The sequence below is a fragment of the Syzygium oleosum genome, unplaced genomic scaffold (assembly GCF_021117445.2).
Source record: "Syzygium oleosum isolate NSW1041296 unplaced genomic scaffold, Sole_v2.1 Sole_v2.01, whole genome shotgun sequence".
Classification (NCBI taxonomy): Eukaryota; Viridiplantae; Streptophyta; class Magnoliopsida; order Myrtales; family Myrtaceae; genus Syzygium; species Syzygium oleosum.
Window position 1 is genome coordinate 650,547 of NW_026607485.1, and position 17,111 is coordinate 667,657.

Genomic DNA, 17,111 nt, shown 5'->3' on the forward strand with positions numbered 1-17,111 from the left:
CATGAGTTGGAGGACTAGCTTACGTTAATATTTCTATTAACACCCTTTCGATACTGCTAAACTTATCATGGCTGTCATCTAAGTTGTCATGCATTTATTTTTTTAGCATTTTCATGCCAAAGTCCTAGTCCACTATGTGATCATGCATCTTGTTTTTGTGTTTTCATTTAATAATCTAAACTAATCCTCTCTTAGTCTAGAAAAGAAAGAAAAAAAAAATATCAACAAACAATTGTATTAAAAAGCACTGCGTAAAGTAAACAACCAAGGTATTGAAAGAACTAGCTAATTCTAGGTGCAAGGAAGAAAAACTGGCAACTCATTGGGTGTTTATACAACGTGTATAAGAAACCCGAGACATATGTTGGGTAATGAATGAATTTTTACAAGAAAATAGATCGAAATGGACTTCGACCATCGCCGTATACAAAGAATAGAGTCGGAATGGACATCGACCTTCGCCATATTCAAGACCGTCATCTTTTTGGACCTATTCTAACCCTAATCTAAAACTGAAACTAAAGAAAGAACAACAACAAACAATATACAATCACAAAGTACACAGCATCACAAGTCAATCAAAGATAACAAACAAGGGACGAAGAATTTCAAAGGTTGCCTCAGGGTCGGCCTTTGTTCCGACATGCATCGATACCTCTTATTATCTACTCATGTTCATTTTATACACAATTCATGGTTATTAACTACCATTGATGTTCACCAACAGCAATTAATACCATGAATTCCTAAATCAGTTTCTATGTGTAATCCCCAATTTGGACCCACGATCATGCACCATCCCTAGGCATACATCTAAAAATCACATAGCATAGCGATGAATTAAGCATGCAAACAGGTCAAAAGACCTTGATTCTCATCCAATCACTCAAATTAGTGAACCGACATCGGGTCACCTCATTTAATTCATCACGCGCCAATCACAAGCAGATGCACTAGAAAATCGATAAATTGTGAGAATTAAAACTCGTGAAAACATTAAAAACCGGTTCAGCATGCATTATTTTCTAAAAATCCTAAAACAAAGACAAATCATAAAGGAAAAACAAAGAACAGCAGAACAGGGAATACAAGATGCATTCAATTGGAAAAGGACCCATGGTCAAATAGTTTTGGAAAATTTATGGTACATCAAGCACACAACAACGAACATTGTTTGTGAGAAAACTTCCTAAGATAAGCTACACATGAATTTACAAAATCACAGAATATGAATAAGTGCATCAGAACAGAACATAGGAGCAGATTTTCAGAGCAACCTCATGGAAATTTGGGCATGTTAATGTTGTCCAAAAATTATCAAATTTTTTCACGACCTAGGTCTGGGAATGAAAATCAAAGTCCATGAAGAACTCATCATCAAAATCTTTTCCGAAAAATTCACACAAAATCAGCAAAGCGCAAACGCAGAATTGGCACATTAAGCATTCCGAATTTACAATTTTCCAGATTTCAGGGGAACCTCATAAAAATAGTAAAGGGGTCTATGGACATGCAAATGAGACAATCTCGGCATCATTAGAAAGCTTAAGACGTGTTCTAAGACTTTCTAGAAGGCATCGGGTTTGATTAACAACAATTTCATGATCAATTGAAAAGGTTTCTACAATGATGCATATCAGTAATGAATTGCAGCAGATGAGCTCACAAGATACATGTTGTTTACTATCCTCATGGCATGGCAAAAAATGTGATATAAATCATGTGAATAGTATACAACATGATGAACGTTTTTCATGAGAAATCCAAACCTAATTGTGATTCTAAAAAAAAACATGTAAAAATGGGAAAACAGATCAGGTTCCTTGAAATCAACAATTACAGAACAGGGATTCAACAATGAGCATGCGATTGACCATGCAGATGATGACCGAATGACACGATTTATACCTTTTTGAAAAGGTAATGAACTATACCATGACTTTCATGAAGACATCAGGGTCAGGAAATCACAATCGCACATTCAATTTTTAGCAAATCCAATTCGCGTTCCATTAGAGGCAGACAAGACATAAAGTCAGTTCACAGAGGTTTTTACCCATCTACTTATCTCCAAAAAATCTGAAAAATTTATATGTTGCAATCAAGACATATGTGAACATTTTTCATGAGAGACCTAAGTTTAAATCTTAGCATAAAAATCAGAAAAAAAATCAACAACAGTGCAGGTCGGGCAAAATTAGCATGTGCAGAGGTCAAATTTCATCAGTTTTCCACACTTAGGCATATTCCAAAAATTCCGAGCAAAATATATATTATAAACAACCTGATTTAGATCATTTTTCATGGGACAACTCCTATTGAATCTCAACACACAAGGCAGCAAAAAATCATCAAACCGAACAACCTGATTCAGAGTAATCAATGCAGAAAGCCATTTCAGACCTTAGGTCGATTCACAGAGGATTTCATTCATCTAGACACATCAGACAAATCTAGAAAAAACACAAGTTATAATCAAGATGATTCTCAGCAACTTTTATGAAGACCACAACATCCAGATCCGAACAGAAAAATCAGCAAAAAATTAGCAAAATTGTTCAAATCGTGTAAAAACTTGAAGAAACAGAACAACAGAACTTCTAATTCTGATGCAAACTTTAGAATAGGTTTTCAGGTAGTAAACGATACCAAATCGAGTGCCGTAAGATATCAAATCGAAGCTCTCCAAGCGTATTACGAGAGTCCAGAAGGTGTCGAAGTCCAGAAATGAAGTTTAACAGGTCAAAATCGACAAAACAGAAAGCAGGTCCAGAAACTCGAAATTGCAGATCATCTTCCTGTTGGAAATATGGGATAAATTGAAGGGTGAATGAATAAGAAATTGATGCTCAAAGAACACCCTTGAGTTGGAAGTGGGAAGTGAAAAACACTATTCCCACATCGGAAAAGAAAGAAGGCTATGGAGTGCTTTATATACAGTTACACTTATTTGAAGTGGTAACTATCATAGCACAAACTCTCTGCCTCGCATGCAGGCGCAGGGGGGGTGCAAATCCGACGCCCGACAAGTTGAAACTTGGGCGCGAGCGCACATCCCGCGTACACGATTGCAGGACCGAAAAGTGGGCCTCGCGACGAGCCCAATTTTGCCTTCTGATTTATTTTTTTCAACTCAAACTGTTACGAATTTCGTAACGTGCGGATTTTATAATGGCAGAATTAATCATCCGTTATTCGTATTGATTTTATAACGACAGATTTAATCGGCCGTTATTATTCCCGAAATGCTCTCCCCTGCGTTCTATTTTTTCGAAATCATTCTTCCTCTGTTTTATATTCTCTGCATTTGCACGGTTTTCGATAGTGTTCAGTTCCGCAATTTGTTCAAGTTCGCCCGAACCTTTGAAGTCCTGATTACTTCTTAGCAGTCAACCGTTGTATCCTGGGAGACAGACGTTCACGAAACCTCGGACGCGTCCTGAAGGGAGCGAATCTGTTTTAAGGAAACTGTGTCAAACACAGGCCTCGGTATTCATTTGTATCGATTCCAACTTTGTTATTGCAATTTCGTTTATTTGCGATTCCGTATTGTTTGTAATTTTTATACTAATGCCGATTTGAATTTTGCAACAATCTTAAAACAGATCCGCGCTTTTAGAAATTCAAATGGCTACGGGTAAAGAAGTCGTGGATGTGGCTGCTGAAAACGATGGTGTCGATGTGGCTGCTGACAACATCGCCAAAAACTCTGCCTATGCCTCAGCTGTCCAACTGCCTGGCTCATCCTCTGTCCATCCTGCGGTTTCTGTCCACCACGGTGAGAAACCTGAAAAGTTCGACGGATCGAACTTTAAAAGGTGGCAACAGAAGATGTTGTTTTATTTAACAACTTTGAATCTTGCGAGATTCTTGACTGAGGAAGCTCCTAAGATATCCGATGGAGAAACGGATAAGCAAGCCTTCAACGCTGTTGAAGCCTGGAAGCACTCTGACTTCCTGTGCAGAAACTATGTCATGAATGGTTTACATGACTCATTGTACAATGTCTATTGTGCAAAAAAGACGGCAAAGGAATTATGGGAAGCCTTGGACCGGAAATATAAAACAGAGGATGCCGGAGCAAAGAAATTTGTTATCGGTCGATTCCTTGATTATAAGATGGTGGACTTTAAGACTGTGATCAGTCAAGTGCAAGAAATTCAAGTGATCTTGCATGAAATTCAGGCTGAAGGAATGATCTTGAGTGAAACCTTCCAAGTGGCCGCTATTATTGAAAAGCTACCTCCTGGGTGGAAGGATTTCAAAAACTATCTCAAGCACAAGCGAAAGGAAATGAACCTGGAAGAGCTGATTGTTAGACTTCGAATCGAAGAAGACAATAGAGGATCTGAACGCAAAGGGTTCAATCCTAATACAGCTAAGGCAAATGTTGTGGAGCTTAGACAAGGCCACAAGAACAAGAAGATTGCCAAGCCAAAGCTGGGGCCAAAAGGAGGAGTTTCCAAGAACAAGTTCCAAGGAAAATGCTTCAATTGTGGTAAAATGGGGCATAGATCTATGGAATGCAGACTTCCAAAGAAGAAGAATTATGAGACAAATATGGTGAATGGCATCGCTCAAGACGTGTCAAACATAAACCTTTCTGCAATGGTTTCTGAAGTAAACTTAGTTGGGTCCAATCCGAAAGAATGGTGGATTGACACTGGTGCCACTAGGCACATATGCTCTAACAAGGACCTATTCACAAATCTTGAACCAATAAATGGGGAAAAGGTTTTTATGGGAAACTCTGCCTCTTCTGCTGTCGAAGGCCAAGGGAAAGTGTTGCTGAAGATGACCTCTGGAAAAGAGCTGACTCTAAACAATGTCCTGTATGTGCCAGAAATCCTAAAGAACCTGGTTTCTGGGTCTCTGTTGAACAAGCATGGATTTCGTATGGTGTTTGAGTTAGATAAAGTTATTTTGTCTAAATCCGGAATGTATGTGGGGAAGGGATATGTAACTGATGGGCTTTTTAAGCTCAATGTAATGACAATTATCAATAAAAATAATAAGTCTTCCGTTTATTTGCTTGAGTCTTCCAATTTATGGCATGGTAGACTAGGACACGTTAATTATGATACATTGCGTAGATTAATTAACTTGGAACATATACCTTCATTTCAAATTGATTCAAAACATAAATGTGAAATTTGTGTTGAGGCAAAATTAACGAGATCATCATTTCAAACAATTGAAAGAAACACTGAACCCCTTAAATTAATGCATAGTGATGTTTGCGATTTGAAATTCATTCAAACGAGAGGTGGTAATAAATATTTTATTACTTTTATCGATGATAACACCAAATACTGCTATGTGTATTTGCTTAAAAGCAAAGACGAAGCCTTAGAGAAATTTGTTCTCTATAAGAATGAAGTTGAAAATCAACTCAATAAGAAAATTAAAAGATTGAGAAGTGATAGAGGTGGCGAGTATGAAGTACCAATTGGTGAATTTTGTGCACAACACGGAATTATACATGAAATAACTGCGCCTTACTCTCCTCAATCAAATGGTGTTGCTGAACGTAAAAATCGCACATTGAAAGAAATGATGAACGCGATATTACTAAATTCAGGTTTGCCTCAAAATATGTGGGGAGAAGCTATATTGTCAAGCAATTACCTTTTAAATAAGGTACCTCGAAAGAAAGAGGATAAAACCCCTTATGAGTTATGGAAAGGTAGGAGACCATCCTACAAACACTTGCGAGTGTGGGGGTGTCTTGCAAAAGTGGCGGTTCCAACACCAAAGAAGACAAAGATAGGTCCTAAAACAGTGGACTGTATCTTTATAGGCTATGCACATAACAGTAATGCATATCGATTTCTTGTGCATGAATCTAAAATTCCAGATATACACAAGAATACGATCATGGAATCTAGGAATGCATCATTCTTTGAAAATGTATTTCCTTGTAAATCCAATGATGGATCAAGTTCATCTAAACGAAAGAATGAAACTATGAATGAAGAAAGTCACGATTCGGCTCATGAAATTCATGACTCAGATCATGAACTAGAACCGAGACATAGCAAAAGAGCAAGAGTGGAAAAATCTTTTGGAAATGATTTTCTAACTTATTTGTTAGAAAAGGAACCATTAAATTATGCAGAAGCTGTAAATTCTTCTGAGGGACCTCTTTGGAAAGAAGCAATAAAAAGTGAAGTTGATTCTATTTTGCAGAATCATACTTGGGAGCTAGTGAATCTTCCTCCTGGTTGTAAGCCTTTAAAGTCCAAATGGATTTTTAAAAGGAAGATGAAAGCAGATGGCTCCATTGATAAGTACAAAGCCAGACTTGTGATCAAAGGATACAAACAACGAGAAGGCTTAGATTACTTTGATACTTATTCTCCTGTGACGAGAATAACCTCCATTAGGATGATAATTGCAATTGCAGCATTGCAAAATCTGGAAGTACATCAAATGGATGTAAAAACAGCTTTCCTAAATGGTGATTTGGATGAAGAAATCTACATGGAACAACCTGAGGGTTTTATAGTTCCAGGACAAGAAAGAAAAGTCTGTAAATTGGTGAAATCATTGTATGGCCTAAAACAAGCACCAAAACAGTGGCATGAAAAGTTTGATAATGCAATGATTACCAATGGTTTTAAGATTAATGAATGTGATAAATGTGTCTACATTAAAGAGACAACAAATGGCTATGTCATTTTATGTCTTTACGTAGATGACATATTAATTGTTGGTAGTGATGATAAAATGATCAAATCTACCAAGTATATGTTGAATTCAAGATTTGACATGAAAGATATGGGACCTACTGATATGATTTTAGGAATTAAAATCATAAGAACATCAGAAGGTCTTATTTTAAACCAGTCACACTATGTGGACAAGATTCTTGAAAAATTCAACATGAATGATTCTGGTATTGCTAGAACACCATTAGACAATAGTCTTCATCTTTCCAAGAATAGAGGAGAGGGTATTTCTCAAGTAGAGTACTCTAGAGTTGTTGGAAGTCTAATGTACTTAATGAGTTGTACTAGACCAGACATTGCCTATACGGTTGGTAAATTAAGTAGATACACAAGCAATCCGAGTGCTGACCATTGGAAAGCAATAGTGAGAGTATTCAGGTACTTACGATATACTCGGAATTATGGCCTGCATTATACCAGATACCCAGCTGTTCTGGAAGGATATAGTGATGCGAACTGGATATCTGATATAAAAGACTCAAAATCTACTAGTGGATATGTATTCACACTAGCAAGAGCAGCCGTATCTTGGAAATCCTGTAAACAAACTGTTATAGCCAGATCCACAATGGAATCTGAATTTATAGCATTAGATAAATGTGGTGAAGAGGCTGAATGGCTACGCCATTTCTTAGAGGATATTCCAAAATGGCAAAAACCTATGCCACCAATAAGTATACATTGTAATAGTCAATCTGCGATTGGAAGAGCACAGAGTAATATGTATAATGGTAAGTCTAGACATATACGTCGTAGACATAATACCATTAGACAACTACTCTCAACAGGAATTATCTCCATTGACTACGTAAAGTCAAGGGATAATATTGCGGATCCGCTAACCAAAGGGTTAAATAGAAAGTTAGTTGAGAAATCGACAAGAGGAATGGGACTGAAGCCCATGAAAGAATAAGTTGATATAAAGGAAACCCAACCTAGTTGACTGGAGATCCCAAGATCTAGGTTCAAAGGGACAACCTAATTATATAAACTTAGTGATGTCACTGTGGGGGTTATCCCTAAAACCATTCCTATATAAAATAACAGTGATATTATAAAGGAAAGGATAGCATTTTTGCTTTAATGATTCTTAAGTGGAGTAAACAAATTACTCAAAATTAAGTAATCACCTATGTAAGAGAGAAGTGGGGCCGCTTCAAAGGAGAATTATTAGGGCTAAATTCTTTAGAAACTCTTGCAGAACCAGGTTGATGTTCATGGCCAAAACGAACATAACTATGAGAACTGAACAAACGTTTAGATGATTCCTGTGTGAAGTGTATGGTTCATTTACATAAGAAAGCTGGACAGTTCAAGGACATCATGTCTACTGGACAACTAGTAAAGTAAATATACTTTCACAAGGGAAGGTTCAAAGGGTAATACCTACCTATCCTATACAGGTTTCAATTGTTGAACACTATCACAGAGTCAAAACTAAAACAATTTTCATTCATGTGGGGGATTGTTGGAAATATGGGATAAATTGATGGGTGAATGAATGAGAAATTGATGCTCAAAGAACACCCTTGAGTTGGAAGTGGGAAGTGAAAAACACTATTCCCACATCGGAAAAGAAAGAAGGCTATGGAGTGCTTTATATACAGTTACACTTATTTGAAGTGGTAACTATCATAGCACAAACTCTCTGCCTCGCGCGCAAGCGCAGGGGGGGTGCAAATCCGACGCCCGACAAGTTGAAACTTGGGCGCGAGCGCACATCCCGCGTACACGATTGCAGGACCGAAAAGTGGGCCTCGCGAAGAGCCCAATTTTGCCTTCTGATTTATTTTTTTCAACTCAAACTGTTACGAATTTCGTAACGTGCGGATTTTATAATGGCAAAATTAATCATCCGTTATTCGTATTGATTTTATAACGGCGGATTTAATCGTCCGTTATTCGTATTGATTTTATAACGGTAGATTTAATCGTCCGTTATTCGTATTGATTTTGTAACGACAGATTTAATCGGCCGTTATTATTCCCGAAATGCTCTCCCCTGCGTTCTATTTTTTCGAAATCATTCTTCCTCTGTTTTATATTCTCTGTATTTGCACGGTTTTCGATAGTGTTCAGTTCCGCAATTTGTTCAAGTTCGCTCGAAGCTTTGAAGTCCTGATTACTTCTTAGCAGTCAACCGTTGTATCCTGAGAGACAGACGTTCACGAAACCTCGGACGCGTCCTGAAGGGAACGAATCTGTTTTAAGGAAACTGTGTCAAACACAGGCCTCAGTATTCATTTGTATCGATTCCAACTTTGTTATTGCAATTTCGTTTATTTGCGATTCTGTATTGTTTGTAATTTTTATACTAATGCCGATTTGAATTTCGCAACACTTCCAACTTCAAGAACATCATCATCAAATCATCAAACATGTAATCAACAGCCATAAACCATCAATATGGAGTCCATAGAAAGTCCTAAGGTGAATCCTAGCCCCGGCTACCTATTGTAGCCTTGCTTCATCGGATTCGAGACTGAGAGATTACCTTTTGTTATCGCGTAAAAACATGATCAATCAATTTGTGTCAATCAATGTACGAAGCGCTCTGAGGGATCTTAGCTCACCAAGGACGGACGTCAACCACCAGAAGACACCAAGGAAGGTCCGGTGATGTCGGATCGACGCCGGAACAGCGCCAACGAGGGAGAGGAATCGGATCGGTCCGGTTGAACCGAACAGACTCGCTGAGGAAAAGGAGCCACCAAAGCTTCTTTGGTGGTTTTTCGATGAAGCTTCGATCACAGCAAGGTTGGGAACACGCCTGGGGAGGGATCAACGGTGGTTGGATCACCTGGACCAGCCGCTGAACAAAACCGGTCCGATTCAGACCAGTTCAAAATGCCGCGGGAAGAGAAGGAGAGACTGTCACACCCCGAGCCCCATCGAGCTCGTGGCATCCCTCTTTGGTCGAATTAGTGCGACAGCCCAGGAAACGCCGCCGACCCAAACTAACACATCAGAGATAAAGCACTAGCGAAAGCCACAAACACCCGAACAATATTTAACTAGGGGTAAAAGGGAGAATATACATCCATTACTGATTCAAACTTATACAATATCCATCGTTTACAAGCCACATAATATACATGCACACCGAACTTCTAGACTTCACACCACCGATATAAAAAAAGGATCAGTAGCCTGGGTATACCCTAATTTCCAAAAATGGGACACTTCAAAAGATTTACTCAACCCCTAAACTAGCCCCTACGCCCGCTAGACGACGTCCACTCCGATTCAGTCTCCCCGGAATCCAAATCTGAAACCCCCTGATCAACCAGCTCCTTTGAGGACTCTGAATCAGCCTCGATCTCAATCGGGTTGTCCTCATCACCCGACTCTAGCGAAACTTCAATCCACTCTTCCTCTTCGGACTCCTCATCTGGCTCTTCCTTTGGCTCATCCTCAAGTTGCTCTTCTTGTTCTAATTCCAGATCTCCTTCTGGTTTCTCTTCTGGCTCTACTTCTTGATCTTCTTCTGGTTCATCTTCGGGTTCTTCTTCCGGTGCCTCTTCAGGCTCTTCCTTGGGGTCTTCTTCTCTGGGTCCCTCCTCTGGCACTACACCTAGATCCACATCCATGGGATCATACCCTGCCTGTGATTCCTCCGGCTCCGGATTAGGCTCAGCCACTGAAGGTTCGGGTGCTGTGGGTATGTGCTGATGTCCGGATTGGGCGAGACTAGTATCCAGGCTAGTCATCTCACCATCGTGAGGGGGTATGGCAAACGGATCCCAATCTCCCACTCCGTCAAAAGGGACATCAAACCCACGGACCGGGCCGAACTCGTCCAGCCCATCCTGAAAAAACCAAGCGGTATAAGTGTGGGCTTGCCAAAGGGGCTGTCCTATGTCTACCCAGACTACGGTAGTATGCTTGATTCAGGCCATATTATCGTCTATCGGGTACTCTACAACGTTATGCTCAGTGTGCATCGATAGACCAAAACGCTCAGGCGGTGGCTGTGGGAGATTCATGGTCCAGGCCGGGGTTCTAAAATTGTTTGGTTGAAACAACCATGAGACACGTCTCAGCAAGTAAACACCCTAAACCCTACCTAGGCTAATACGTACCTCCAGACAAGACCAAACATAATATCACCCAATAAACACACATCATGCACACAAATGCACTTACCTGGGCTTTTGATACGCGCAATCTGCAGGTTAGTCTCAATTACACAATTTCCAACCACATGCGCATTGCAACATAATCGCATTCCCGAAACACAAGTCGAACATATGGCATTTCCAATTCCGCATTTCACACACTCGTTCATGCCTCATCACACTATTTTCATTCGACTTGCCAGCGACCCGCATTACAGTACACGCCTCAGGTCCACTGTCAATTCACGGTCTACACGCGACCATCTCATATTCACAACACTTCTTAGCCCATGTTACAGTACACGCCTCAGGCTCAACATCCACCACCTACGGCACAACCCGCGTTGAAGTACACGCCTCAAGTTGGCAGTCTTCCGGTAATACCGGGCATTGTCCAGCGTTAAAGTACACGCCTCAGGATGGCTCAATTCCCCGCGTTACAGTACACACCTCAGGGACTCTCGTGACCACACGCACGACATACCACATAAATTTTTCATTTAATCACTCGCTCGAACCTCATACGAACATGCTCGACTTACACACCAACATGCCAAATCATCAGCCTATCAAATTCAGCCCATGCACGCATCGAACCTCACGCATTTCACATGCTCAATTAACACCCAATCATGGCCAATTGCCAGTCAATTCAATTCAGCCCATGCGCGCATATAACGGTCCACATTTCAATCAATCAATTCAGAATCCAATGAGCATACAAGGCCGCCATTGGACCCACAATCACAGTCACTATCGTGAGCATAAATTCAACATTTCCAAGTCTATTTTCAGCCATAACAATCACCACAAACCAGCCGCAACACAACACACCAAACCGACACAATTAGTCCCTAAATCGGACCATATGCTCCTCATTTCACGCCACGATTTCCAGGACTCAACTCAGCATCAAATCAGTCCCGAAACATCACAAATTCATCCACAATTCAGCTAATTCCAGTCCCCAAATCAGTCTACTAATATAACCCCTAAACAGCTACTAATTAACCCCTAAACCGTCACTAATCAACCCGATTCAGCCCCTAATCAAATCCGTCGATACCCGATACCCTAAGTAAGTTTTAGGAGGCCACTTACTTATAATCCTAGTCTAGCTAGGGCTGAAGGGAGGGGCGGCAAGTCGGCGGCCACTCGACGGGCGTACGACGACGGCGGCTGTGGCTGGACGGTCTGCTGGTTCACCTCGGCTGGGGCTGAACCGAGTGAGAGCTATGATGGTGTTCGGTGAGGAGAAAAACAGGGGAGAGAGAGAGAGACGGTGAGGCGTGGTGGTGTGAGGCGAGCGGCCACGACGGCAGCGGTGGCTCCGGCGTGCGGCTGATCCGGCTCGGCGGGGAAACGACGGCGACGGCTGGCCTTGGTGGCTAGCTACGGTCACGGCGGGGTGGGGGAGGAAGCTTGGCCGAGAGGGAGAGAGGGAGAGAGATGCCGAGAGAGTGAGAGAGAGTGAGAGGGAGAGAGAGAAATTGGAAATAAATATTAAAAGCACCAATAATTGGTGTCTAGCCCTTGCCAAGTGACCATCCTACCCCTCTCTATCTCGAAACCAATGGCCACGATTTGATCTTATCCTAAGATCAACGATCTAGATTAATCCTTGCCAAAAATATCCAGGGGCAAAATTGAAATTTCACAAAATTTTCAAGGGCAAAATTGTCCAACAATTTCTATCTCTAATGTGGGTGTGAAATGACCAAAATGCCCATCTCCTATTATACTTGGTCTTAACAAAATCCCAGGGGTAAAACAGTCATTTTTCATTTCTCGTCAAAATTCGAATTTTCTGAAGAATCCGGACAAATATGAGGCTAACCGAGCTAATAACAACATCGTCCAATTATCCTGTAATGACCTTCATAATTTCCAATGCCCAAACTTGGTCTCTAATTAATGACTAAATTTAAATAACGTAACTTGAGCGTATCTCGAACTAACGGGTGGCTTTTGGGGAAATTCGCACATTTGACCCGTGGCCGATACTGAATCAAGCCACGTTTAAGTTCACTCGGGTCGTGACGACCTCGATTGTCACTTAATCGCGAGGATCGATCGCTAGTTCCGACAGGCGCGATCGTTTGGTATAGGTTTAGGGTCATTCGTCAATTCATCTCGTGGTAAAGCGGAATCACCCGCGATCCACTAATATGACAGCGACGAATCGATCCCTAACTATCCTTGGATCGGCCTACATTGGCTCAAAATGTCACCTCGACAATTTTTTATGGTCGAAAGTCGGTTCACGATCGAGTTTCTTTTATTGCGTGAATTTAAATCCCTAATTAGCCATTCCCTATTGGTTAGTATCCCATGAGTGATCAGTTCCGGGCGAGATCTAACTACAAGCACGTCCATAAAATCATCCATTTCATAAATCCCAAGTGGGTCAGATTTCAGAATGTCACAGAGACGGAGCAATCGGAGGTAGCTCCGGCGAGGCTTCGACCAGCAGGACGTTGAAAGAACGGACACGGACGTCGGAGAGGGTGGCAGCGCTGGTGGTGTCGCTGGCAAGGACCCGCCGGTGGGAGGTGAACCGACGGTTCTTTGAGAAAACCGCGTGAGCGGTCTTTAGAGGAGAGAAAAGAGAGAGAACGTGAAGGAGAGAGTGGGAAAAAGAGAGAGAAGAGAGAGACATTGCAGATTAGAGAGAGAATTTTTTTGTAAAATTCGCCCCCTTTCTCAAATTTAGGAGGGCAAATGAGCTATATACTCTCCTCAAGATTCAATCTCGGTCGTCGGTTTAATCCAACGGTCGAATTGTGTTTATCCTTTACTTGGAGATTAAGCAAAGACCTCATTTAACATATGCTAATTTGAATGGCTATGATTTAATCTCATCAACGGTTTTGATTAATTTTGAAATTAAGGACCTAATTAGGGGTATTTTTGTAATTTCACAAAACCCAATGACTTTTTTGCAAAATCTAAAAATTGGAGGGCATGGGGGAATTACTCAAAGGACGAGTCACCGGTTGCTGATCGTCAGCGATCAGGAACTGGTCGGAGGAGGGCCGAACCGGCCTCCTCCGCTGGTGACCGGTCGGACCGGTTTTGACCGGTTCAACCGGTTCGGTCTTCTTCTTGGGCAGTTGAGTCTCAATTGTTCCAAATTTATGCAATTTAGTCTTTGAGGGACTAAATTGAAAGGAAAGATTCGTCAATTTTGAGAAAAAAAATAGTCCAATTTGAAGAGAAACAGTCCAATTTTGATCCATTTAAGCCAATCAAACCAAACCTACAAATTTTATGGATTTAATTACCTAATTGGTCGTGAAAAATATTGGACCCATGCCATAGGTGCGCCAAATTGGATTTTTCCTAAGCTAAATTAGACAATTTCATACAATTTGATGCACCTAGGGGATCGGTGGACCCGTTATGCGACTAGACGAACTGACGGACTCAAAGTCAACGATCTCGGATTGAGCTCAAATTTGGTGGGCTGAAGCGAAACGGCGTGCTGATCAATACTCACGGCATTTGGCCGTGACTAACGATGGATTTTCGCAATTCGAGATTGTTTAGATGGGTTTTTCTTTTTTTTAGTATTTTTTTATGGGTTAATTTAGTAAAGAGTAGTTTCGTAATTTTACGTTTTGATGTTTCCTAATCCTAGTAGGGCTTGGTTTGGGGTTATATAAACTTGTTTTAGGGTTTCTTTTTAGCAGACTTGGATATTTTTGATTTGATAATCATATTTGGAGGATGAATTGTTCTTCTGTCGAATTTTCTTGTTCAGTCAATTTTTCTATCGCGTTTCGGCATCAATTGGTATCAGAGCACAGGTTGCTTGAATCAATGGCTGAACAGAATCGCGGTCGTGGACGGCGGGCTCGTGGTGGCCGGGGGCGTGGAGGCGTTCCTGAAGCAGACGACCAACCGCGTCTAAGAGATCTGCGAGACGTAGAAATTGAAGAACAGAGAAGACGAATCCAGGATTTGGAGCGACAACTTACGGAGGCGAGGTTGGGCGTTCAATCCGAAGAAGCGGAATCTGAGGATTCATCCGATGATGAAGAAGAAGACGTAAACCCTTTTGGGGTTCTGAACCAGGGGCAGAATCGAGGAGTACGACCCGAAAATCAGCGCTCTTCTCAAAATTTTGGAATGAAGATCGAGATTCCCGAGTTTAATGGTAAGGCTCATCCTGATGAGTTTATTGATTGGTTGCATACGGTAGAACAGATTTTTGATCTTAAAGACCTAACTGAGGGGTAAAAAGTGAAGTTAGTGGCTATTAGGCTGCGAAAACATGCTTCGATTTGGTGGGAACACGTGAAAAAGCAACGTGCTAGAGAGGAGAAGCCGAAGGTGGATCGCTGGGAGAAGATGAAAAAGTTATTGCAGAAAATTTTTTTGCCTACCCATTATAGGCAAGAGGCGTTTATCGAATATCATAACGTCAAGCAAGATAATAAAACAGTTGAGGAATTTACAGAAGAATTTGATCGCTTGCGGATGCGCTGTGATGTGGCGGAGGAAGACGAGCAGACGATTGCACAATACCTGGCAGGGCTGCGATATGAGATCTCTGATGTTGTCCAATTACAGCAGTATTGGACATATGAGGATGTGTGCAAACTAGCCCTAAAGGTGGAGGGGCAGTTTAAAAGAAAAAACAGTAAGTCCAAGTGGTGTAGCAGCGGTTCTAAGTGGTCAGGCAGCAGTTCCAAGTGGTCGGATAAAGAGTCCCGGGGGAAAGCAAGGAGTTCTTCAGCCTCGGCAGCAGTTAAGGGCGCTGGTTCAAAATCTGCAACAAAAGGAGAGCAGAGTAGTGCTGGATCTAGCAGGGGAGGAACTGCAGGCAAGCGATGTTTTAAGTGTCAAGGACTCGGGCATTTTGCTGCTGATTGTCCGAACCGACAGTTTGTGACACTCGCAGATAATCCAATTTTTGATGAAGACCCAACTTATGATGAATCTGATGGAGAGCAAGCAGATGCCGATCCAGATCCGGAGGACATTGTCTATGCCGATTCTGGTGAGTCTTTAGTGGTGCGTTGGGTTTTAAATATTGCTGAGGTAGATGATGAATCGTGGCTCAGGCATAATATCTTTCATACTAAGTGCACTAGTGGGGGAAAGGTGTGTAGTATGATAATTGACGGGGTCATTTAGATGGTTTTTTTAAATTATTTTAGTAATTTTCGAATTAAGGGTATTTTTGTATTTTTTGCATTTTTTTTGTCATTAGGGTTAACACCCTTTATAAACTCGTTTTTAGGGTTTTGAGAGGTAGTAGTTTTTGGATGTTTTGAAAACTTATCGATTGTTAATCGATTGAGAGAACAGTTTGTTCCTCGTTATCGTTTCGATTCTTCTGTTTAGCCTAATTTCTATCGCGCTTCGGCATCAATTGACGTAGTTCCAATGGATGCTTATCATATTCTATTAGGAAGACCTTGGCAGTTTGACAGGAAAACACAGCATGACGGATTCAAAAATACTTATACCTTCAAGAAGGATGGCCGAACTATTACTCTGGGTCCTTCAGACCTGAGAAAAGAAGGGAAAAGCAATCTGCTTTCCAAATCAGAGTTCCGGGAGGAGGCGGTGAATGCCCCAGAGCTTTTTGCTGTTGTAGTCATGGAGCAGAATCTTGATAGTCTAGAAATTTCAACTCAAGTTCTGCCTATGCTTGAGGAGTTTGCTGATGTCGTACCAGAGGAATTGCCACCTGGATTGCTACCCATGAGGGACATTCAGCATTGTATAGATCTCGTTCTAGGAGCTGCTATTCCTAATAAGGCAGCTTACAGAATGAATCCTAAGGAGCATGAGGAGATGCAGAGGCAAGTGCAGGAACTATTAGAAAAAGGTGCAATTCGAGAGAGCATGAGCCCCTGTGCAGTGCCAGCTTTGTTGGTTCCTAAGAAAGATGGGTCGTGGAGAATGTGCGTGGATAGCAAAGCTGTTAACAAGATCACGATCAGGTATCGCTTTCCTATCTCGAGATTTGATGATTTAATTGATCAACTGCATGGAGCGACTATCTTTTCGAAGATAGACTTGAGGAGTGGATATCATCAGATTAGGGTGCGTCCGGAGATGAATGGAAGACCGCTTTTAAAACTCGAGATGGTCTGTATGAGCAGATGGTGATGCCTTTTGGGTTATCTAACGCACCGAGCACCTTTATGAGACTCATGAATCAGGTGTTTCGTCCTTTTATTGCCCAGTTTGTCGTCGTATATTTCGATGATATTTTGGTTTATAGTGCATCGACTGATCAACACTT

The 17,111-nt window shown here is 41.3% G+C and overlaps 1 protein-coding gene and 1 long non-coding RNA gene across 2 annotated transcripts; both read right to left on the minus strand.

The window, feature by feature from the left end:
• Positions 1 to 322: 322 nt before the first annotated feature.
• Positions 323 to 9,351, minus strand: LOC130138171 (uncharacterized). The gene is made up of 2 exons (XR_008816578.1): positions 9,073 to 9,351; positions 323 to 2,794 (listed from the first exon to the last, which is right to left on the minus strand). It is a non-coding gene; the product is annotated as an uncharacterized LOC130138171 (long non-coding RNA).
• Positions 9,352 to 9,940: 589 nt separating this feature from the next.
• LOC130139269 (uncharacterized) lies at positions 9,941 to 16,461 on the minus strand. Its single transcript, XM_056315902.1, has 2 exons — positions 16,327 to 16,461; positions 9,941 to 10,540 (listed from the first exon to the last, which is right to left on the minus strand). The coding sequence occupies exons 1-2, from the start codon at positions 16,459 to 16,461 to the stop codon at positions 9,941 to 9,943; spliced, it is 735 nt and encodes a 244-aa protein (XP_056171877.1).
• Between the last annotated feature and the right edge of the window lie 650 nt (positions 16,462 to 17,111).

What these genes read in the sequence shown, in the direction of transcription:
- LOC130139269 (XM_056315902.1), bottom strand. Translation starts at nt 16,461, where the DNA reads ATGACTACAACAGCAAAAAGCTCTGGGGCATTCACCGCCTCCTCCCGG. An exon ending in TTCGGCCATCCTTCTTGAAG is followed by an intron (nt 10,541 to 16,326) that starts GTATAAGTATTT and finishes TGGTTTTTTCAG; the next exon opens with GATGGGCTGGACGAGTTCGG.